Source organism: Sciurus carolinensis, chromosome 12 (genome assembly GCF_902686445.1).
Source record: "Sciurus carolinensis chromosome 12, mSciCar1.2, whole genome shotgun sequence".
NCBI classification, from domain to species: domain Eukaryota; kingdom Metazoa; phylum Chordata; class Mammalia; order Rodentia; family Sciuridae; genus Sciurus; species Sciurus carolinensis.
This window is the reverse complement of record NC_062224.1, coordinates 29,127,717-29,151,816: the sequence shown is the minus strand read 5'-3', so window position 1 is coordinate 29,151,816 and position 24,100 is coordinate 29,127,717. Positions and strand designations below refer to the sequence as shown.

The following is a 24,100-nucleotide window of genomic DNA, read 5'->3' as shown; positions in this document are numbered from 1 at the left end:
AAAATAAGCTATAAAAAAGCTTGAGAGGAAGGATGGCCCCAGAGAAAATGGGAATTTTTTTTCCCTTCCCAAATAAGAAACCATTCACAAATAGGTAAGGATATTGTTTCTAATTCAAAATAGTAAATTCTATCTTTAAAAAAATTTTTCATAAATGAGACAAAGAATTTGTTAAAATGTCTCCCATCATCTGAAAAACTTGACACAATAAATGCAACGGATTGTGACCCTAAACTGGAAGCTGACATCTAATCCATAAAGCAAGCAACGCACTAAGGAAAACAATACAGAAAGCCTAGGACTGCTCAAACCCATAGACTTCCTGTTGTCAACACCAGTGACAAGAAAATTCACCTGCCTCACTCATGTTTTACCTTAAGTTCCTAAAAACTAAGGTTCGCAAAGGAGATCACAGAGTTTACTTAATTACCTGCCATGTCCATATACAGGATCTATCAAAGGTTCATTTGCATCTTCAATTTCATTTTTTATGTTTTCAATGCCCTAAAGAAACCAAGAATTCATAGAATTAATTTAAAAACAAATATGTAAATTATGGTAGTTTAAAAATCGACCACTTTGTACTTTAATAAAATACATTTACATAATCTTTCAAAGAATTACCCAGCTTTGAAGTGGGGGTACATTTGAGATAACTGTAAATAGTAGTTCCTTAAAACTTTTTCTTTCATGGGCTCTACATAAAGAATACCAATAGACTCACAGGTAATAAATCCACTGTTTATTAGAGAGGATAGAGAGATAATATTTAACTTTCAAGAGGAAAAAAATTTAATACAAAAGTTAATATTTATTTAACTTTAAGCTAAATTAAATTAAAACCTAATATACCTGTTAAAGCAACAAATTTTATTTGAGATCACTGAAAAATTTAGTAGTAAAAACTTAGTACTAAATATTCCACATGATTGTCAACAGATACCAATTAAATATAAAAGAGATATAACTGTTACATAAGAAAATGGAAAATTTATTTCTGATCAGGATTTTTCCCAAATATTGGCAATTTAAATACATACATATACATATATATATACATATATATGTATATATATATATATATATATTGTATACCAACAAAATAAAATGTAATTAGGAGGATACAAAGTTTATTTTCTTGAAAACCAGTTTCCTCACACTTTTTAATCTCCCAAAAGGACACCCAAATTGCAAAAGTTCTAGATAGGGGAAGAGTACAAGAAGATCTAGGTATTTTAATCTCATCAACTCCAAAATGACACAGATAAACTAACAAACATTGTGCTATTCACTTAATTTTAACCCCTGGTTCTATCACATTGTAGGCCACTTCTAAAAATTACATAGATGGCTAATCAATAATCAAAATATTTAATGATTGTATAAACACTGTAGGAGAAACAAATGTTTGTGTGATAGTGCATTTGCCATCCTTGTAAACAACACAAAGTAGGCTATGATAAAGTCAAAATGAATAACAGGAACAAGTGACACAGTCACTGGGGTGGAAGGAGGAGGTATCATTTCAAAGAGTAGCTCAAAGAAGAACAACTAGCACAATGATTTACTGGCTGTTAAAGGTAAGACAGGAAGCATCAAAAGTTTTCAGCATAAAAAAATGGGAGAACAATGTACTGTCAAGAAGCAATCAATCATCTTAGATACCACCATCAGTGCTATTCCCAACGACCAACCAATTTCCAGGTACTTTTGGTTCTTTTATTTATATTCAGAAGTCAAACATTTGGTTTATTTCTATTATTCATCTCTAAATATATTCACTTTCTTTTCTACTCTATGGTCACTATCCTGGTTTAGGCTTCACCTATTCCAATACTCACTCTTCTAGTTACCTTTATTCTAGGCTTATATTCATACAACAAATATTTTCATTAAACTCTTATTCCAATTTAAGGCTTCTTTTATCAATAAAAAGATCTTGTCACTTCCTTCAAATATTTTTTCTCTACCAATTTTGAGCAGATGAAACCTGAAGTATTTTTTGCACAATATACAAGGCCTTCATATTTGGAGACTTATTAATATAAGTGTCCAGTATCATCTTTCACATTAGCTCTCTGGCATAATATGATGGAGTAATACTGAGTATTTGTAGTTCCCCAAACCTGTGTTGTCTCAAATCTTATGCTTTCAGACTTGCTGCTCCTACTGCTTGGATATTACTACAGCTTTTCCTTATATAAAACTTTTATTCATTCATCAAATTCCTATATCCATCAGTGGTTCCGACTATATAATGTGTGCCTATTATTCAACTAGATAAACTTGGGCATATCTTCTCTTTTCTCACCATGCTTTGCACATGCAAAAAAATACCAAAACCCACAACCATAATGAAAATAATTGTTTACATGTATTTTTTACAACACTGAATAGAGCTATTAAGAATTTCTCGTACTGGCTGGGCACAGTGGTGCACACCTGTAATCCCAGCGGCTCAGGAGGCTGAGACAGGAGGATTGAGAGTTTAAAGCCAGCCTCAGCAACAGTGAGGTGCTAAGCAACTCAGTGAGAACCTGTCTCCAAATAAAATAAAAAATAGGGCTGGAGATGTGACTCAGTGGTTGACTGACCCTGAGTTCAATCCCTGGTATCCCCTGCCCCCCCTACAAAAAAAATCTCATACTATAAGCACAAGCCCTAGCATAAAGTCAATGCTCAATAAACATTTTTCAAATGAAAAAAATTTTGATTTCAGGCATCATATACACAGTAACAAGTGACCAGAAATATAAAATTGGTACTTGGGGAAAAAAGGGAGGACTAGAAGTATACATACTGGGATGAAACACACAAAGCTAAGCTAAGAGAGTGAGCTATTCACAAAAGAAAAAGCATACAGCATCCAGAGAATGAAATATGTGGAATACCAAAATTCAGAAGGGAAGAGGAAAACACCTAAAGAAAGAAAGAAGCTATTGAAGAAAATAACAACGGCAACAACAACAACAGCAAAAAGAACTGTGAGACATAAGAAAACTAGCATAATGACTGATATGTCAAGAAAAGAAGTGGGAGTCAAGAGTTTTCAGAAGGGGTTAAGAGGTCAATGCCAGAAACTGCTAAGAACAAAGAAAACAAAATTCATAAGAACTGACAGCATGTCATAAAGAATATCACTGATAACCTCTATAGTGCAGAAAAGCAGAGGTGAAAGTCTGAAAGTGGTTAAGCAACAAGTGAATGAGAGAAAACAGGAGTTAATTTCTTATTATCAACCTAAGTGATTTTTATTTTGAGATTTAGAAGCAGCAGCAGAAAGCATAAAATCACTCATCACAGCAGGATAAACAGTACTAAACTAATAAAGGGCAGAAGAAGCATCTTCTTAAACAAACCTTTGTCAGTAACACAGAATACAGAAAAAGCAATACTCCAAATTTGTTTCCCCACATTGAATACTGGTCCAAGACAGCATCTTTTAATTCTGATAAACTTCTGAATGATCTTTTTCTGAGGGGAAAAATAATTAAGTATTAGTAAAATAATGAGATCTATTACATTCACAAATGGGAAAAATTTTAAATTGTTTTGTACATTAAAACATATGTATGAACAGGAGATTTTTATAAGTATCTTGAATTTTCAAATACAAGCTTAGCCACTAAAAGCAAAATCTATTGCTGCCAACTCCCACTACATACAGTATATACCATTAAAACAAACCATCTACTTGGTAGGGGACCCTCTTCATCTCATAGTTGAAATGCCTGGCATTAATGCAATTCTTTAGTATACAGTTTTATAGAGAATAGAGTAGCTCTCTTTAAAGAGGTGTTTAATAACCATAAACATTTTATCTCTTAACACCTGAAAATCGTTTAATGAATATCTCAATGCTAAAACTATCATATGCATTTGTGGCTTCCTTTCAAAGAAATTAATACTAAATTCCCAAATGCCACCTATAATTCTATCAACATAGTCATCCTGACCTTATTTTTGTAACAAAATTTTAAATACTTTAATGAGATGGACATTTTGATATTACAGAAAAATTTTGGTAAATAGGATATAATTCAATATTTACCCACTAAAATTTTTTATATTCATTCAGGACAGAAAAACATTAGGCTGAATTGATTTTTTTCATTGTAATAATGAAAAAGCTTTTAATTTTTAAAAGTATGATTAGATAGCTAATTTGGGACTTAAAATAATTAAATATACACATATAAATTTTTTTTTTAGTTTGAAAGAAAATTAATCCTTAAGCAAGGGATTTAAAATTTGTGTTTAAGTGACACAGTACTATATAAATCTAAGAATCCACAGTATGAACAGATTTAGAATGGCAATGCGTCCACAAGGTAAGTATTTTAAATGTTCCAATGTTACTTACTGAATTAATGCATGAAATCGCTCAAAGCCAAGCTCTTCGACAGCCAAGGCAGCTATACATAAAAGACACTTTTCAGCACTACACATGGCAAATAAATGACACAAGATACACACAGCAGGCTGTAAATACTTTCAAGCAATCAAAATTTCCCTATTTGTTTTATTCCCTTAAAATTCTGTTTAGTGTTTACTATAACATGATTTTATATTTCAACATCTTAGTTACAATGGTTATAACTAAAATGGATAAAAAACTGAGAATGGAGAAGAACATTTATTTTCAATTCGGTTACACTAGGACAGTTTATAAAATAGAATGTAGAAGAACATTTATTTTCAATTCAGTTACACTAGAACAGTTTATAAAATAGGAAAAACTAATGACAATCAGTGCTTCACACACCATTGTCATGTGCCCTTCACTTTCAAATTATCTTTCAGCTTATGGATCCAAGTAAAATTATCATAGCTAATCTTCTTCCTTATAATATAAAATCTTTAATTTTAAAAGCTTCATTATTTAAAAAAAGTTTATACAAAGGCATAGCACTGAAATTACACAGGTTCAATGACAGCTTTAAGTTTGTTTCCTCATTCATCAAGTAATTGTTGAGAAGTTTTCAGTAACATTATGCTATTAATATAGTACAAATATATAAATTTCAAATATCCAAGGAAATCAAAGAAAGCATTTTAGTCAAAGGTGATGCTTGAGTGCTTTCCTAAGTACCAGGCCCTTTTGTAACTGCTGCATAGGTCTGATCTCATTTAATCCTCACAAGAACCCTCCGGTCTCCATTTTACAGAAGAGCAACCTGAGGTACAGAGAAGACATCTCTCAAGAACACACAATGGGGATTTAAATTCAACCTTGTCTTCTGGAAGATAAAGTCTTTTTAAATAACTGAATAAAATGACTACTTTTTCCACAACAAACAATTTCACATAATTTTATAAAGTAAATCTTATAGTTTCAAATATAAACTCATGATTATGGAAATTGATTCATTATGAGTTCAAAACTTAAAAACTTTCCTGACAATTTAAAAATATCACATTATGCTAGCTTTTCAAAGCATAGTTTAAGTTTTCAAATGTTTCACTTAATTTTTAAAAATCTTTAGAAGGCCAAATGGATTAATTTAAATAATCTTTAGGTTTATGTGGGAAACAAACTGAAATTGAACCCGAGTATTCACTACTGCAAACAACTGTGCATTACCAACAAGCCAAAAATATACACACCACATAAGCCAATGAAATTAATGTTTGTACAGAATGTAATATTAATGAGAGGGGAAAAAACTTCACATTTAAAATTTCAGAATATATTAAAAATTCTAACCTACTTTTTCCCAAGTGCTTAATTATTGCAATAATTTTACTAGGTATACTATGAAAGTTGACATAAAGATAGTAATTTAGAGAGAAAAGGCAAGCAAAATAAAAAGCTTAGCAGGCAGGGATGGTGGAAAATAAAACACAAGAAAAAGAACAGAGCTGGAAATAAAGGAAAGAACAGGTAAAAATAGATTGTTATATGGAATAAAAATTGTAATTTAAATTCAGTTCATTTCTCTAAGCTAAGCTCTTAAATTTTCAGTTAACAAAATGCTTTAAATGTACACAAAATTTAAAATGGATTTCAGATATGGTTTTTGGTCATGCCAACTTTTAAAATGAGGCACAAAGCAAACTGGAAAATTACTACAGCCTGTCTTTTGGAGGTGAATTCAATATGATATCCCCACTTTAGTTACTAGAGTAGCAAACCCAGTACATTATGAGGGCATATAATCTAGGTCAGTTTAACCTATCACTACAAGATGTATAGCAGAGTCCATGATTAGCACACAGCATATTTTAAGAACCTAAGGAAAAATATCACATTAAAAAGAGCTTAACAGTTTTTCATATATAACAGACTGGCTTCATTTACTTAGTCCTTAAAATACATTTTGAATAGTTTAATTATTCTCCTCTCAAATTTTTTAATATCCTAAGAGGAACTATTAAACATGCTTACATGCAACCTAGTGGAATCTGAAAAATAATTTTAAACCAATCTTAAATGACATGTTTTACTATAATCCTTGTGAATATTTTCAACTTATCTTCAATATCATTATCAACTGCAAAAATATTAAGTTTTGTTTGAAAGGCCCTGAAGGGGACATTACTCAACTGTTTAAATTTTTAAAATTATTCCTTGCAGATGTACTATTAGAATTTCCCAGGCTTAAGGCATTTTAACTGCACAAGTGGGAGAGAGAAGACAATGACAACACAAGGACATTTCAGCCTAGGGAGGCAAAGGTGCCTTACTGCTAATACTATATGGAAGGTAAGATTGTCTCTCACAAAAACAAAGCATCAAATTTTATTAAACAATTTCTATAGAGATAATAGTAAATGGAATGCATTACAGGTAAAATAAGTCACTTATCCAATAGAAGAACTTATCAAAAATCACCTATTTGTCAAGTTTATTCCTCAATAGCAAATCAGGAAAGCAACTTGTGTCTAGTTTCCATAGTACCAGAAGAATCCATTCTACTAGCTTACTCTTGCACTTTTTAGGTCAATCACATAAAAATTTTCAAAAGCTAGACACCTCAGAATATGTGATTTTTAGGAAAAAGAATAGCTGCATGTAAAACTTAAGAAATAATTAAAACATAATTAAAATTACCTTAAAATAATCCACATATATAACAAAAAGTTCAGGAGCAAAAAATAGCATGTAATTAAGAAAAAATGTCCCCATCTTTGCTCAAGAAAGCAACTAAAATATTTAAGAAATTTACTAATGTCAAATATCTCTTTTACTTCCAATGCTAAAGAAAAACATTAAGGCATCTGAAATTAAAGTATACAAATTTTTGGTTTCCTAACTTTCTAAATAAGAGTTGTAAAGTTCAAGGGAGATTGTTATCAAGCAGAAGTTAGCTAAAACTTTAAAAGATATTATGAGTTTTTGAAAAATGTATCTAATAGTAATTAAAATAATCAAAAGGAAAATAGGAAATATTAAGATTTATTAATTAAGCTTAAATTAGAAAAGATGTTATGAAATTTAAAAAATACTTTCTTCAAAAAATTCAAGTTTTATTAAAACAAAAGTATAAGAAGTTATTTCAGGAAATAAAAATATATCTTACAAGAATGTTCCACTTGGCAACTAGACTCTGCAGGACTCCCAGAAATACTAGCAGTTTCCTCAGTTGTCCTTCCTCTTAACCATGAAACCAAGCAGTATGATCCAGAGTTGTCACAACAAGCACTTTCTAAAATATCACATAAGGTATGACAAAGAAGTTCCTTCTGCTCGTCCTCTAAAAATAACCAAAGTATAAGTTATAATAGCTTTTTCTGGAAAAAGAATCCCATCATGAACAATATTAAAATGTTTTGATTTAATAATGAAAATCAAACATTGTAAGAATGTGGAAAACCCAAGAACAACAGATTGTAAATTATGCCATGGTGTGCTTGAGGATCAAAACATCATCATTTTAAATAATGCCATCATTAGAAAGAATGTCCTGAAAAGTGCAGAATTAAACATTATGAGAAAGACTATGCCACCTGAAATAATCTGATTCTAATCATGCCTCTGAAGCTGCAAATGTAACATTTAACCTGTGGTTTCCTCTACTGCAGAACCAAGCACAACCATCAGGCCTGTAGAGAACTCTATTTTTATCCTCTCTTCTTAATTCTAATGTGTTATCATCCTGTCCCACAGGAATAAGAAAAATGAGATAATACATTGTCAGCAAATACAAGACCACAATCCATTACATTAGCAGAGGCCACTGTGGTTATGCTACATAATACATAAGTTACTGACACTGTATTATAATGATTTGAGCATTAAAATTTTTTTGAAAACAGCACACACAGACCATTTCTTTCTGAACCTTAGCCAACTCTCCCTCTCTCAAGCTGTGTTACTTTCCAGTAGTAGTACAATTTTCTGAAACATTTTAAGAAAAGGGATAAGTTCTACACATACTCTATATAAAATTTTATCACTCAGGAACTTTGTTTCTCCTAATGAATTAGACATTCTTTAAAGACAGGGACTGCGCCATGCATCTACTTTATAATTATGGCAGCCTTTATGACATTTATGACAATGCTTTACAAGTTTGTATCAAAGTGAATACATTTCAGTGCAAGAAGTACAAATTTTATTAATAAAAATTCATTCTATGAATATATCTTAGTTTTACTAAAATTCTGCATTTCAGAAATCAAAGTACATATGTACATAAGTATGATACCTTAACTCTTAAATTCAAAATCATTAGTACATTCTATGGTCATGGTTTGGAATGGAAGCTGTTATGTCCTTTTATAAAAAACTGCAATCATAATATATCCTACCTTCTTCCAGAAGTTATTGTGAGGTTCACATGAAATTGTGTAAATGAAGGAAAGATCTTTGTAAACCGTCAAGTGGAATGCAAATGTTATTATCAGGTAGCGCTACAGATCTCTGACTTAATCATGTTGCAGATGCTATTACAGCTTCATTTGCAATTCAATTGAGAATTATCTGCAGTATTTGCAGTGTATAAGGCATTATACTAAAAGATGCAGGGATACAGATATAATCTGAGCTCTTGATTAGAGAGCTAAATAAGATAAAATACAAAAGCCATAATGACCTTTCTTTATGGAATACTATCATCTCAAAGTTCTAGGAAATGTACATTTTAGCAAGAGGCCAAAGGTTTTTCCCTGTCATACTACCCTGTCTTATATCTCTTAGTTATTAGAAAAATCAAATTTGGAAATAAGCATCTTAAATTTGGAGTTGCTATTTATGAAAAACTATAAAAATAAACCTGAGGAGAAAAATATCCCACTGATAGTTTACTTTTTAAGATATATAATTTTAGTTAAAATGTTGACAATGAATGCTGCATAGATCTTTAAAACAGAGGATGGAATAAGAATTTTAAAAGATGGCTGTTTATACCTGAGCAATCCCGCCAAGATGACTTCTCAGAAGAAAACAGGAGCTTCTTCAAAAGAAATGCCTTTATACAATTAAAGCATGAATTAGAATGCATTACAAACATACCTCTTATCATTTTATTTTAAAATGGGAAAAATTAATTTGTCCCTCCTTCTGATCTTTTGAATAGTTTTACAAAAAATTTCAAAAGATTCCCCTTCATTTTCACAGTAAGTGTGCAGTTAATTACTAGGAATATAGTACTATGAACTTGATTGTAGATCTATATTCATCTCTAACACATATTTCTCCAAAGTAGAATAGACTCAAATATAGACGCATAACTAGAAATTACAGAAACTTTCTGTTCCATTTACTAAGTGAGGGCCCTACAGAACAGGAACAAGTCTATATTTCTCTTAGATTCTTTGGGGTAAAAGAAATCTAAGTACAAAAGTGGTCTGGTTATCTCTGATCTGTGATAAAAGAATACCACTATTAGAGTTACCACTTAATCATAAAGAGCTCCTAACTTTCTGGTTTAACTCAAAAAGCTGTAAGATTTGAAAGCAAAAACAAACTTTCTGATCTTCGCTTCAGTGAGTCAACTTTTACATTGGTTATTTGACAGAAAGCAGCTGAGTGCAATAAAGATTGTACCTCTCATAGTACACATGACTTGTTTAAAATGCATCAATTGAATCTGAATCTCTAAAGGGCAGATTCAAGAAAAATAGGTTACTATGAGGATTCTCAATCATGGGTGTTTGTTTGAAAGCTTTAGAAACACAGATTGAGGACTGCTTTTAGTTAAACAGACCTAGATTTGAATCCTGGTTCTATTACTTTACTAAAAATAGTGGTTGCATGCAGTGAAAATTATTGGAGAAAATTTATGTAATACTCTCAGCACAGTACCTGGCACCTAGTAAGCTGTCAATTCAAAGACATTTAATAAAACTAGTATTCAATAGCATTCACATAGAAATAAAACCTACAGATACTACAATCAAGTTTTTCTGACTTTCCCCAAAATGACAACCCCATAAAATGGAGTAATATAACTACATTACGAAATTTGGGAAGTGAAATGAAGACATCCATTATTTCATCACTAACATAACCACTATTGCCACTGTGATACACAGTTTTTCTTTATGGTCTTTTTCCCACACTTGTTTTTATAGATGAGAATCATAATGGGCACATTTCTATAGAAATTCATAAATATAATCTTAATTAGTATTTGTCTATCAAGCTACCAAAATCTACTTATCTCATAAATCATTTTATATTAGTTTGTTGTAATTTTTTGATACTATAAATATGATCTTATTCTTGAATTCAACTTTTTCCATCCATATGATTATTTCTTTAACAAAGATTCACAGAAGACAACTACTGAAAAAAAAAAAGAATCTGATTATGATTCCAATTACAATGTAAAATCCCTTTCCAAAATAAAAGTACAAATTTGTATTAGTTGGCAGTGTATGATTTTGCTAGCATCATCCTATCTGCACATGCCCTGGCAATTATAATTTCATGTAATTTTTAAAAGTAGGTAATAGGCTCCAGTTACAATTTTATTTTCATTTTTTATTTTCATTCTCTTGGATTCTTGTTGCTTTTTTTTTAAGTCCAGCATCATTTCCCCTGCTACAACTGCATATTTATGTGTCCACTTTAGCACTGAGGTCCTAAATGTTTTTCTAACCAATTTGTACACATTCTTTGCATTAGAAAGACAATATTCCCTTATTGCTAAAGGTCACTGCAAATATTTTTCTGAGCTTATAGTAATCCTTTCTGTTAAAGTACTGACAATATATTAATTTTTGGTTTTCCTATGATCAAACAGTTCAAGAATATATTTGGTATATGGTATCAGATGATCTAAACTCATTTTGCCCCCTCAGACTGCTAGGGAGTCATATCAATGGCATTTATATGTGATTTCATTTAATTTCACCATTGATGTTTAGTTCCTTCTTTTTATCATGCTATGTAATAAACCTGATAAATTACTAAATGAGGGAAGATCTATGATGAAATTATAGATTTGGTACTATTATTATGCCTATTTTTCTAGCACCATCACCATGTTATAAATGTTATAGTCTAACTTAATATTTAGACTTAATCATTTCTGTCATTACTCTTTTTTTAATATTAGCTGTCAATGGACCTTTATTTTATTTATTTGTATGCAGTGCTGAGAATCAAATCCAGTGCATGACACAGACTAGGTGCATGCTCTACCACTGAGCCATTACCCCATCTGCCTTTACTCTTAATGATTTAGTTTTGGTGTTTAAATTGAAATGCTAAGAAAAAAAAAGTTATATTATTGATTGAAAAGATTTATGTGCCTCTTAAAAACAAAATAATTACCTCAAAAGGTCCATAAGGATAGATGCAGAATTTTTTTTGTTCTTTTTAAATATACATGACAGCATAGGGTATTTCGACATATTAAACATACATGGAGTACAACTTCCCATTTTTGTGATTGTACATCAGAATTTTTAACATTATAGTTATCCCTTGTTACATACAATTATTGCACTTACTAACTAACTACCACCTGGATATATTCAGAATTTTAAACTCCTGTGATATACCTTGCATTTCCCTACATTCATAAACTTTCACGAAAAATTTAAGGGGGTAGTATTACAGATTAAGAGGGGCTATGTTCATGAAATCTAATTTATTTATGGACCAGACGAGCATCTTCAAAATCAGGTAAGATTCTTACTAGTAAACAAAATTTGCTTCACTCCCTCTATACAACAGCTATAATCACTAACTTATGGTTGAATTTCTTTTTAAATATTCAGTTAATTCTGAGGCAAGATTCCAACATTTTTCTTAATTTATAACTTCACTAATGCAAAAACAGTCAACTTCATTCTCTAAGGAAATCATGACCCACAGAGGACATAATTTGGAATCCACCATAAGAGATTTTTTTTTTTTCTTTTTCAGAAATACATTTTAAATTTAATAATGTAAAATTATGTGAAATACAATGTTCGGGAGAAAAATTTATTTTGCAGCTGACAGTTCGGGAATATATTCTTATACCCAGAGAGTAATAAATATAATATTAAATATATATTTTAAAAACAAGATTAAAATTTAAGCAATAAATTAAAGCTTCTTTTTAACAATTCTAAAGTTGCAGTGCTGTTCACAGACCTTGTAAACATTAACAGTAAACTGAAAATTCTTTAACAATGTTAGAATTTATAGCAAATCAGTCTTTCAAATTCAAAAACATTCAGATTTTAAAATCAATGACATTCAGATAAGCCCTATCTTTGGTGCAAAGAAAATTTCTGAAATTCTGTTTGAAATCAGTTGCTATGTTTATTTAAAAAGGCCAAAGCTACAGCTGAAGTAGTATGTAATGACAACATATAAATACTTTAAGTTTTAGGCCATGAAATCTAAGATATCTTCAACTTTTTCAGAAAATCATTTTTATACAAAGAACAAATGAAAACAGTATGATTACTATGACTGTACCTATGTAAGGCATAAAATGTTATTACTCAATAATTTCTTTATATTAGAAAAGTGTTGAGATCAACAATTCCTACTTTTTTGAAAGTTGGGGAAGTCCTATTCTTTTTCCTTGAAAACAGAAAAAAGGGTACTATTGTACACCATGTTCACCCATGTTCTGAATTCCTTTTTATTTTGGATATTTATAGCAATCTATATGAGCAAAATAATTAACTGACCATGTCTCATGATTATATAGAGTACAGACATTAGAAAACAAAATGCCAAATATGAAACGTTTGAATATGTCCTTCTAAGGAGTTGGTAAAGTAGTCTATGTTACCTGAACAGGTGCAATAACAGCACAGGGGCCACCTTCAAACTGTTCTAATGCAGATCCCTCTGATTCACTAAACACAAACCCTAAAAATGAAAGCAAGTAGCAAAGATTAAAAATGTAATTCAAAAAGCAGCTAAAAGAATCTTTCATGTACTTTGTTTAAAGAAAGATCACTTGTAAGAACAGCAAATACCTACAAGTCATCAGGTACAATAGTAGTTCTTCACTTTGGGGAGCATCAAAAAGCCCTTTGGAAAAAGCTATGCAATCAATGTTAGCCCTCCCAAATACACGAGTGAATACATATACATGCGTGCACACACACAATTTTGCACCTAGGGACCACTTCAGGAAGAGAACGTGTGAACCTGATAAAGGGACACTAAGTCTAACTTTTAAAATTTTTATTTATTGGTTCTTTTTAGTTATATATGACAGTAGAATCCATTTTGATATAATCATATAAGCATGGAATATATCTTATTCTAGTTAGGATTCCGTTATTGTGGATGTACATGACGGTGGGATTCACTGGGATGTTTTCATTTATGTATGTAGGAAAATTATATCAGATTCATTCCACTGTCTTTCCTTTTCCTAAAGTCACTCCTTTCCCTTCATTTCCCAATGTCTAATCTACTGAATTACTTCTATTATATTGTTTCTTCACTCCCCTCCCCTCATTGTGGGTTAGTCTCCACATATCAGAAAACATTCCACTTTAGGCTTTTTGGGACTGGTTTATTTCACTCAGCATGATAGTCTCTAGATCCAACCATATACTGGCAAATGTCATAAAGTCACTAAATCTGACTTTTAGTTTTTCATTTACTTTTTGATGTTGAGGAAGGAACCTAAGCACACACTCTACCACTGACCTACACCTTCAGCCCCTGATTTAATTTGTTTTAAGGAAGATTAGACAGTCTACTGAATTTGAACAGAATTTTTACAACTCCTTCCAAACATATCTTCCTATTATTTCAATCTCTGAGTTCCATTGTGTTAAGTTAAAAATTAAATGGCATCATAGATGATAAGTGTGTTTATACTGGCTCTGTCTTAATGTAAACATTATTCTACCTACACTGATTGACAGTGGCTAGAGAAGATCTTCAGAGGACCCTGAGCCAGAAGTCTGCAGAATTCAGTAATTTTCTGGATAACATTGAGAAAAGCATTTCATCTCCCTAGGTCTCTGTTTTTATTCTTAAAATTCAACATGCTAGGAATCTATCAAATTTTATTTTACAACTCTGATTACAACTCAAACATTCACCCACCACATATTTAATGAACATTAGATATTATACCAATCATCTAGGATGTATTCATGAATGTTACAATCAGTCTGGAGAAGCCAACAGTCTAGCTGAAGACAGACATGCAAACATATGATTATCAAAAGGAAAACGTTAAGGTTTTAACAAGAGAATGAAGAAAATACTGTGGCTAATGAACGATACAATGCACTCTGCCTGAATCAAGTCATAACAGATAACTTTGAGACTGATCTCCAATAAGAATCTGAGGGGGAAAAAGAGTGGGCAAATGAAATTCAGATAAAGAAAATAGTTTTATTAAAAGAAAAGGCACTGTAAGTTGGGAAATTTTATGAATCAGAGGGAAATTTAATGTAGCTAAGGGTAGGATGAGGTAAGCTGAAGGAGATGGCAAATGGGAGGAGCTGAAGAAGACAAGAGGTTCATATTGCAAAGGACTAAACCAGTACTCAACCAGGCAAGACCTTTGAGTAGTCATATGATCACTCAATTTTTTTTCATGTTTTCTTAAGAACCAGAATGGAAATAAGGTTGTTTCAAGAGCTCTACAGAGATGGTGCTAACCTCATAAAAACAACATTCATGTAGAGAAGAAAAACTATTTTAGACAATATTTGGGGTAAAATTAAGATTTGATTGGTATGTAAGATAAAATCAAGATTTGATTAGTATGCATAAGTGGATCAAAGCCTTGTTGTAGAAGAAATTAGAACTGCCTGAGGTTTCTAGCTTAAGAAGGTGATAACAATTTAAACAAGAAACACTCATTCCTTCCTACCTTCTCTCTTCCTTCAGTCTCTCTTCCAAGCAGCTTTTAAATGTGTATCTCACACTTCAAAAAACTCAACACTTGCTCCTTTTGTTCTCTCAAAGCTCCCCAGTCAACTAGATGCAGTATCTCACTTTACTTTCCTCACACATTATCCAACCCACATCAATTTGGTTTTTAACCTATGACTATACCAAAGGCATTCTCATCCAAGTTAATCAATGACCAATATAGGTTATTTTTCAAATCTTACTAAACCTCCCAGAGAATCACCTCAATATAACTAGAACTTCTGAATAATCTTTGTCTCTTGAGTTTTGGTCCCTCTTGTTCCCTGTTTTCCCTTTCTATTTCTTCTCAATCTCTCTGAGCAGCTCTTTGTAAATGTAGAAGTTCCCTTGGTCCTCACTTTAGGATCTATGCTCTTTTTATCCTATACATTCTCCCTGGGCAATTTCATCTATTCCCTGAATTTCCATTACTGCTAATAACCAGGTAATTCCCAAATAAGCCTGGATTAGAACTCCAGACACACAGTCTAAATTCCTTAATATGGTCATGGATGAACTGGTTTCTGCCCCTCTCTCCTACTTCACCTCAAATAGTTCTCCCTCTTTTAGATTCCAGGCATGCTGGGCTTCTTTCAGGTCTTCAAATATTCTATCACCCTCTGTAAATGATATTACTTGGGTTTGAAACACCTGATAACCTTTTCTCTAAAAAATTCTGATTCATCTTTTAGGCTTCACCCTTTGGTTCAAGGCTCCAAAAGAATCTCAAGCATGTCCATTTCAACTGCCATCATTTCTCACCTAAAATACTGTTAAATTTTTCAACTAGATCTTCCACTTCCTCCCTAACTCCTTAATTCACATCCATTTACCAGAGTTGCCACAATACTTTAGAAAGGAAAATTAGATTTTGTCACAATCTGCTTGAAACATATGAATGACTTCTCATTGTAATTAGAATAAAATGCAAAATCCTTTTCATAGTTTAAAGACTCAGAATGATCTATCAATTCAACCAGTCTTCAGTTCACCCTTTCATTCTATGCAATGACCTTAGGCTAACTTAGACCATTACAAGGTCTTTTTCTGGGGCTTCCACATTAGCTGTTCTCTGCATGAAATGCTCTTTCCCCTACTCTCTTCTCTAAATTGTTCTTAGTCTGCAGGACCTAAGTTAACTCCTTAGAGAAATATTTCCCATCTAAGTAGTCTCTCCTATCATCGTTAAGCACAACCAGCATTTATTGTAATCTGTAATTATATTGTTTATTTATTCATTGTCCACCTTACCTTACAGGTATTTTGACTGTTTTTCCACAGTATGTTGTATTGCCATTGCTCAATTAATGCTTGTTGATGTTTTCAAAAGGAAGATAATGGGGTGGAGGGTTGTTTCTATGAAGGCCAAGTTCAGTTTCAAAAAAAAAAAATGTGAAACCTTTTAGTAACATTTAGAAGAAGTAGGAGATATGAGTCTGGAGTTCAGAGTAGGAGTTAGGATCTTCTGAAATATGTCAGTTACCATGAATGAGCACACACACAAAGGTAATGAAGTTGGAAACATTAAAAGAAGTGATCAGGGGCTTAGTCAGCAATGTAAACTAACAGATTAGAAAAATAAGTGGTAAGAGAAAAAGACAACAGGTTCTGGGAAGAAAAAATCAGAAGCAAAGAACAGTCAATTGTTATAAATGCTCCTGAATAAAGATAAAACTACTGGATTAAACCTCTCACTGGGTGGGGAAGTGTGTGGGGGGACTTGCAGTGCTGGAGAGAATAGTCAAACTAAAAGAATTAGAAGGTTGTCACAAACCAATAGACCAATAATTTCTAAATTAACCATCAATCCATTGTTACAAATTAAGACACAGGCAAGAGAGCCACTCAAAGTACAAAACAATGTTATGGTTTGGATGTGAAGTGTTCCCCCCAAAAGTTCAGGTGAGACAACTTAAGAAGGTTCAGAGGAGAAAAGATTGGGTTGTGAGAGCCTTAACCCAATCATTGAATTAATCCCCTAATAGGGATTAACTGAGTAATAACAGAAGGGTAGTAGGTATGGCTGGAGGAAGTGGTTAATTGGGGGCTTGGCTCTGGGGTATATTTGTATCTGGCGAATGGAATATCTCTCTTTGCTTCCTGATCAACATGTGAGCTGTTTTCCTCCACCACACTCACCTCCAGCCAGCAGAATGGAGCCTGCTGTCTATGGATTGAGATCTCCGAAACCATTGGCCCCCAAATAAACTTTTCCTCCTCTATAGTTGTTCTGGTCAGGTCTTTAAGTTACAACAGCAAGAAAGCTGACTAAAACAACAATCAATCAATGGATTTCAATGTAACTGAGTAGGAAAGTTCACTGCTCCAGTTTCAGCTTTCATATGGCTGCCAACTTCAAAGACTATTGCCTGTTTAGTTTTGGTACGGTATCAAAGAATATCCATGGTTATTATAAAAGAGCAATACAATAACTTGTTCAATTACAAATCTGTGTGAAGCCAGTATTCTGCATACACTTCAACCAAAACAACATATTGCAACAAACTGAATGGGAGGGCAAATGTGAGAATGCAGCTATCCAGCAAGCTGGATGTTAAACAGATTTACAAAAATGCAAAACCAATCAGGGGTTTCTTAATTTTGCATTATTTATATAAAAGTCCCCAATAAGTTTTACAAGATCTCAAAAAACATGAAGGTCTCCAGCACACAAGATGAGTCTTAGAAGGCTTCTAATTTAAACATGGGCAAAGAAGAAATAAACAGATGTTACTTATTCAAAGTGAGGGAAATGAGAAAGAGAATTGAGGAAAATGCTAATTCTGAAAAACTTAAGGAAAGCTAACAAGAATAAAGAACTAAGAAGTAGCAAGACTCAACTTGGATTTAATTACATCTGTATTGATGCTGGAGAATTTTCTCCAGCAGTACATAGTTGACTGAGAGTTAGGTAAGAGGGTAAATGGAGAAATGGAAATTGGTTAGGAGATAGGAAAATTTAGCAAGGCCAAGTACGACTAAGAGTGTTGGTTATTACATTAAGACAATCAAATTTAAGGTCCAACCTAGAAACGAGAGGTGAAGTCAAGAGGCCTTCTCTGTTTGCCCAATAAGGAAAGGGCCCCTGGTTGTGTACATCTTCAGTGCAGACCAAAAAAAAAGTCTCTGCCTAACTTTCTGTGTATGCAATGAATGTGAATTAGTAATGGACTCTAACCTTCCTTAAAAATCCTAATAATATAATGCAACTTTGGGGATCCCTGGGTGGAGCTGATAGAACTACATTATAATGAGTTGCTTTTGTACTATTAAAACTTCAAGGAGAAAATTCTAGGTAGATATGATTTACATAAATTGTTTAATTGTACATTTTTGAGTGTATTAATTGATAATGACAAAGACTATTAAAGCCTAAATTGAAATGAAGTCAGCTAAATAGAAATTAAGTATTTTATCTACAATAGGACTATGCCAAGGAGGCTTCTCCTAAAGGTTTTGAGTTTGAACTTCTTAGGACATTGAGTTACTTTTCTTGACAAGAGTTTCCATACTGAACTTATCATTTAAAAGTAATTAACATATCATAAACTGGTTTTTTTCCTGATTAGATCTGAAATGGCCCATTTAACAACTGACCATAAAAATACAAAAAAAAACCAATTGATCATAAATATATAATCTTATATCACATGTCACAGTACTATAAATCACAGAAAAATCTGTTTCATGATGTGTACTTCATAAGTAATTTAAGCCTGAGCCATGAACCTCTGCAGTTTTTCAGTATCATTTTCATGACTTATTATACATATATATATTACTCAAACCAGTTGACAACTGTGGTGTCTATAATTCTAGCATTCCACGTACACATGACCATAGAAAGACTTGGTTTGACTACAACAAGGTAAGATGATCTTGTTTAAGTCAGATATCTGAACTAGACCTTACTTTCCTTATCAAAAACTAAGAGGGCAACTACACTTATTTTTTTGTTATCTTTCAGGGTTGTAAGGGTTAAATAAGAGTTTCAAAAACTGTAAAGCATAATATAAAAGTATGACGCTATGAGATACTTCAAAGTCTTTTAACAAAAATATATTACATGTTAAAATTATCAAGGAATTAATTTTGTCATATGTGCTCTTATAAATTAATTTTAAAAAATCTGCTGTTAGATGAATTATGATTTAGGTGTACTGGAGAAAGGAAAATCCATACTCAAATAAAAGGCTTCCAACAATAAAATCTTTGAAATGATGTGATCCACAGCATACTCACTTTGAGGGAAAAAAATTAATGATGCTGATATATAATTTTATTACTTTAGAATAATATTGAATCACTTTATAATAAATTCCAGTCATACTTTCAAATTTGAACCCAAAAGGATTTAATTCTTAATACACTTCATACGTATATATTTTCAACAGATTCTTCATTTATTTTTTTTCATTTCATGTAATAAAGATTGTCCAATATTGAAAACCTAGAACTCTAACTTCAAACAAACACAGCCCCACCTCGCTATCCCCGCCCCCACAAAAAAATAAAACCCAAAACATTGAACTGCTGTAAATAGCAGAACTTTTTCCTTTTCTGGCTAATCATCACTCGAAACAATAAAACAACAAAGCTTGGAAGTAGGGAAAAATAGTTTCTGAGTATTTATAATATAGATTGGCAATTGTCTTCATATGCTTTATAAATGCAGTATGGCTGCTTTTGCTAAAACAGTACTGAGAAAAAGGTCACTAAGGCTTTATAGAAAACGTCTGCCAAATTTGAAAATAATTTCCGATAAGTCAAATGTTTTTAAGTATAACAGTAATTCTGCTGTTATTTAATCTAGTTTGTTTTTGGTTTTGGTTCTGTTGGAATTTCTCAACCTGACTACTTTCTATCATCTCCATTAGTATTACCCTAAGCCAAACTATCTTTTCCCCTGAATTTCTGCAGTTGTCTCTTTTTTGACTTTACTGCCTCACTTAATCCACTGCAGTCTATCTTCAAGTACAGTAACAATTCTTTAAAAACTTGGTATCTCTAAACCTTCTTATGATCTCCACTTCATTCCGAATAAGACCAAAGTCCTTAGAATGGCCTAGAAAGTTTTCTATGACTTGGGCCCTATTATTTCTTCACTCATCTTTTATTACCTTCCCTCATACCCTCTTCAGTCACTAACTTTTTTCTGGTCCTTGAGCAACAGGCAAGGTATATTATGCATTGTCTTTTAGAATAACTATTCCCTCTGCCTGGAACACTTTCTTCCTATGTCTGCATGACTACTAGATCAGCGACTTCAAATGTTTGTTCAAATCTCATCTTAAAAGGTAGGCCCATTCAGGCCATTCCATCCCAGAATACCCTATTTTTTTTTCACCATCTACATATGCTTAACTTATGTTTATTTTCCCTCCTACTCTACTAAGTCTCAACTGCAGGGGCCTGAAACACTGGTTTAGTTTGTAGAAAAAAAAGAATGAATGGTGCTAAAGAACTAAAGAAGTGAAAAAATGTATGTTTTTCTTTAAAAAGTACTATAGGTGATAATAGCAGGAAGGAAACAGAATACAGAATACATTTTCAAGTTAAAAAACAAACCAGCTTCAAGCCTTTAAGTGGCTTCTTGTCTTTGAAATAAAAACTGGCAAAATAACAACCCCTATCCAGTTTTTAAACAATATTTGCAGAAGAGAATAATCTAAAAATGTCAATTCAATTAAAAACAACTATTTATCACTTGCTGCAGCTTATTGTTTTTGGCAGCAATATCAAAATAATTTAACTTGACCAATAAATGCAATCTCACATGAAATAGCTCTAGATATAACTTTGCATTTACCCTATATATTTTATACCTATATCCTGCTTCCAAAGGACTGAGATTGCAGTTGTCAATTCAAAACACTGCTCTTGACTACAAAATAAAGCCAGTGTTGATGTCACATTACTAATGCAGTAAAGCAGTATTTTGTGCCTATTCCCACAATCCCAAATGACTTCCAGAGCAAGAGTTAGCAATGACCTCTAAGAATGACAGAATGAATACAACAGTCGACATACAAAACCAAGAACAGTACCTGACTCAGAGATGATGACTTAAAAAATTATGTTGATTGCCTTAAAATCTTGACCAATGGAAGACCTTGAAGAATTAGAGCTCCACAATATAAATAACCATCCTGGAGGAAAAAGTCCCTGATTTCAAAATAATCTGAAGTGAACTAATTTTTTAACCCCATTAAGCAACTTCCACAAAACTAAAAGTTGGCTGGCAGAGCATTCTAATATGCCATTATAAAGTTCTATTTAAAATAATGATTACATATTAAATAAATAATTTCTTGTAATTGTCAGGGTAAAGTCAGTGTGATCATGGGCCTAGTCAACAATCAAATAATTCTTAATTTTATATAGCAATGACTACTATTTACTGAGTATTTACTGTATATTGGATATTGTGCTAAGTGTCCAAAATATTTACATGATCTTTAACCCTCATAACAACCCTGTAAGGCTGACACTGCTATTTGCATTTTTACAGAGAAGACAACTGAGGCTTAAATAAACTAAATAATGGAACCTAAGCACATCCAAAGACTGTGCTCTTAAGTACTACTAGAATTGCCTCCCTAAAATTTTCCTTGAATTTGCACAATAAACAGGGTTGAAAATTACCTTATTCTACCTTGTAAAATACTTATTAAATGTTGACTGATTACAAAGTAAAATTTCTCTTAATCCTTCACAATTTAGGGTATTTTAGAGCTGTCCACTATTCACATAAATAAGTCAAAGTGGGAGTTAAATTTTAAAATAAAATCTGCAAATGCAGGAATCCGTGATTTTACAAAATATTGGTTAGCTGATATAACTGTGTAAAAAGAGCTAAACTAAATACATGTGAGCTTTAGAAAGTCAAAGGAAATAATGAAATCAGAGCTGTTGGGAGTTAGGAGATATGAAATTCATTCCTTCACAAGTCATTGTTCTCATGTGGAAAACTAGAATGATAGGCTAAGTAGTCCAACTTATTGCAATAAATCATCTTAGTTTTGCCAGTTCTTAAAACAGACATCTAAAAGAAGGAATGACTTCTTCGATTCTGATTTTTTGTTACAAAGAATACATTTTGAAGTAGGGATTTCTACTTACTATGCCAAAAATTCACCCAAATCCTTTGAGAACATGTTGTTCTCTAAATAATAGTAGTGTTTTACATACATACATTACTGACGACTCCAAAGGCTATGCTCTTAAATCTCATCATAATTTAAGTCGCCTTAGTAATGTGTTATTTTACTATTAGAATTTAAGAATTTGGGACAATTATTAGTAAAAAGGACCCAGTACGGAGCCCAGAATAGTGCGAGAATTAAACAAATGGTTACTTTTACTTCATTATTTTTGTAATAGTAAGAATTTTTATACAAACAAAAATCCTGTCTGGGTAACAGGAGAACTGCACAGGAAGTGCTGTGATCCATAGTCGCTTTTAAGTGCAACAGAAACTATCAGATACTAACAGATACTATCTTAAAACCGGGAATACTTTGGGCCAAGAGAACACTTAGTAGCCAGCAGCATTCTGTTTATATTCGGAGTACCACGCCTAACCACTGAAATACAAACAACAATATAGCTTTCTGGTTTAGCCACCTTTAACTTTCCTGTGGACTCCCCGCCCTCCAAAAATAGACCAAACACAGATAACATACACCTCGGTCAGGAGCAAAAACAGACCAAACACCAATACAATAAATCTGTTAGGGGGTAAAGATTCAGACGACCACAGCATTGAGACACTGACACGGGGCAGAGGGCACACTTTCCTTGTCACACACTGCCCAGCAAGGGACCACCCGCCCCTTCTCCCCAGGTGAAGGGCATGCCAGTGGGTGGAAGAGGCGCTTCAGTAGGCAGCTGTAACCACTCTCCTACTCAACCTCTTCCCCACAAAGCAGGCAGGGCGTTTCTAGAAAATCCTGTTTTAGCGCCGAGCATGGGTACTAGGACAGGGTGCGGGGCTCGCGAGGGTCTGGAGCGAAAGGCGTCACAGCTATACTCTCGCAGGGCATAGGAAGAGGCGGCTGGAAGTGAGAACCCAGTCAGGGTACCTTGCGTCCAGCGGCAGAAGATGGTATCGGAGAGACCAGGGCTGCTCTTGGTGCCCCACACCAGCTCCATCAGCTCTTTAGTCAGTTCGGACATGATGGGGTACCGGCGGGCGGATCTTTGCTTACAGGACTCCTGCCTCGGAACATAGGGAAGGGGCGATTTCGAAGGCAGGAGCTGCGGGACGGCAACGGCAAAGGAGCTTGAAGGTTAGACAGAAGAGAGCTGAAAGGCGACAGCGCTACTTGCAGGGACCGCGCCTGTCAAGCCGGGTCAGAGCCGCAGCTAGTTTTCCGGACCGGAAGTGGGGCCGCTTCCGGCTCCTCTCTAACTCCGCCCCTCAAGCCCGAGGGCCAGGGAGTCACCTCCCCGGAAGCGGAAGTGGGGTGGGAAGAGTTACGGAAGGACCAGAAGTGTGCCGCCGGCTATTTAAGCTATCCGGAGGTTTTTATTGGTGAGGCGGCTTGTGTACTGTGAAGGCACGCCCAGGGAGGGCAGGAGGGTGTGGCGTCCCTTTTGGAACACCACCACCAACCCTTGGGCACTATTCTGGCCTCAGCTGGAGGGTCAGAGGCACGAACTGTAGGGTGGAGGACATTCACCTATTTTCTTAAATTTGTTATATTAATTACGCAAAACTAGCTCACCTTTCTTGTAGAGAGCTGCGCTTGAGTAAGAACTTTTCTGTATTTCTGCCTAAACCAACTAGGACTTGGAAATATTTGAAAAATT

At 33.4% G+C, this 24,100-nt stretch overlaps 1 protein-coding gene across 6 annotated transcripts in view; it reads right to left on the bottom strand.

Annotated features, from left to right (window-relative positions):
• The window catches only part of Mindy3 (MINDY lysine 48 deubiquitinase 3), an 84,766-nt gene extending 61,095 nt beyond the window's left edge, over nucleotides 1-23,671 (bottom strand). For 3 of the 6 annotated variants that reach the window (XR_007104424.1, XM_047521250.1, XM_047521252.1), the window contains exons 1-7: nucleotides 23,371-23,671; nucleotides 13,188-13,267; nucleotides 9,353-9,413; nucleotides 7,524-7,697; nucleotides 4,364-4,415; nucleotides 3,360-3,474; nucleotides 431-504 (exon numbers count right to left, since the gene is read on the bottom strand). Coding sequence is in view for 5 of the 6 variants with exons in the window: in XM_047521250.1 (XP_047377206.1) it covers nucleotides 431-504; nucleotides 3,360-3,474; nucleotides 4,364-4,415; nucleotides 7,524-7,697; nucleotides 9,353-9,413; nucleotides 13,188-13,267; nucleotides 23,371-23,464 (650 nt within the window). In the remaining variant the exon portion in view is untranslated. Of the gene's footprint in view, nucleotides 1-430; nucleotides 505-3,359; nucleotides 3,475-4,363; nucleotides 4,416-7,523; nucleotides 7,698-9,352; nucleotides 9,466-9,498; nucleotides 9,630-13,187; nucleotides 13,268-23,370 lie in introns of those variants that run through there. The other 3 variants (XM_047521251.1, XM_047521254.1, XM_047521255.1) reach the window with 3 other exon arrangements.
• Nucleotides 23,672-24,100: the final 429 nt, after the last annotated feature.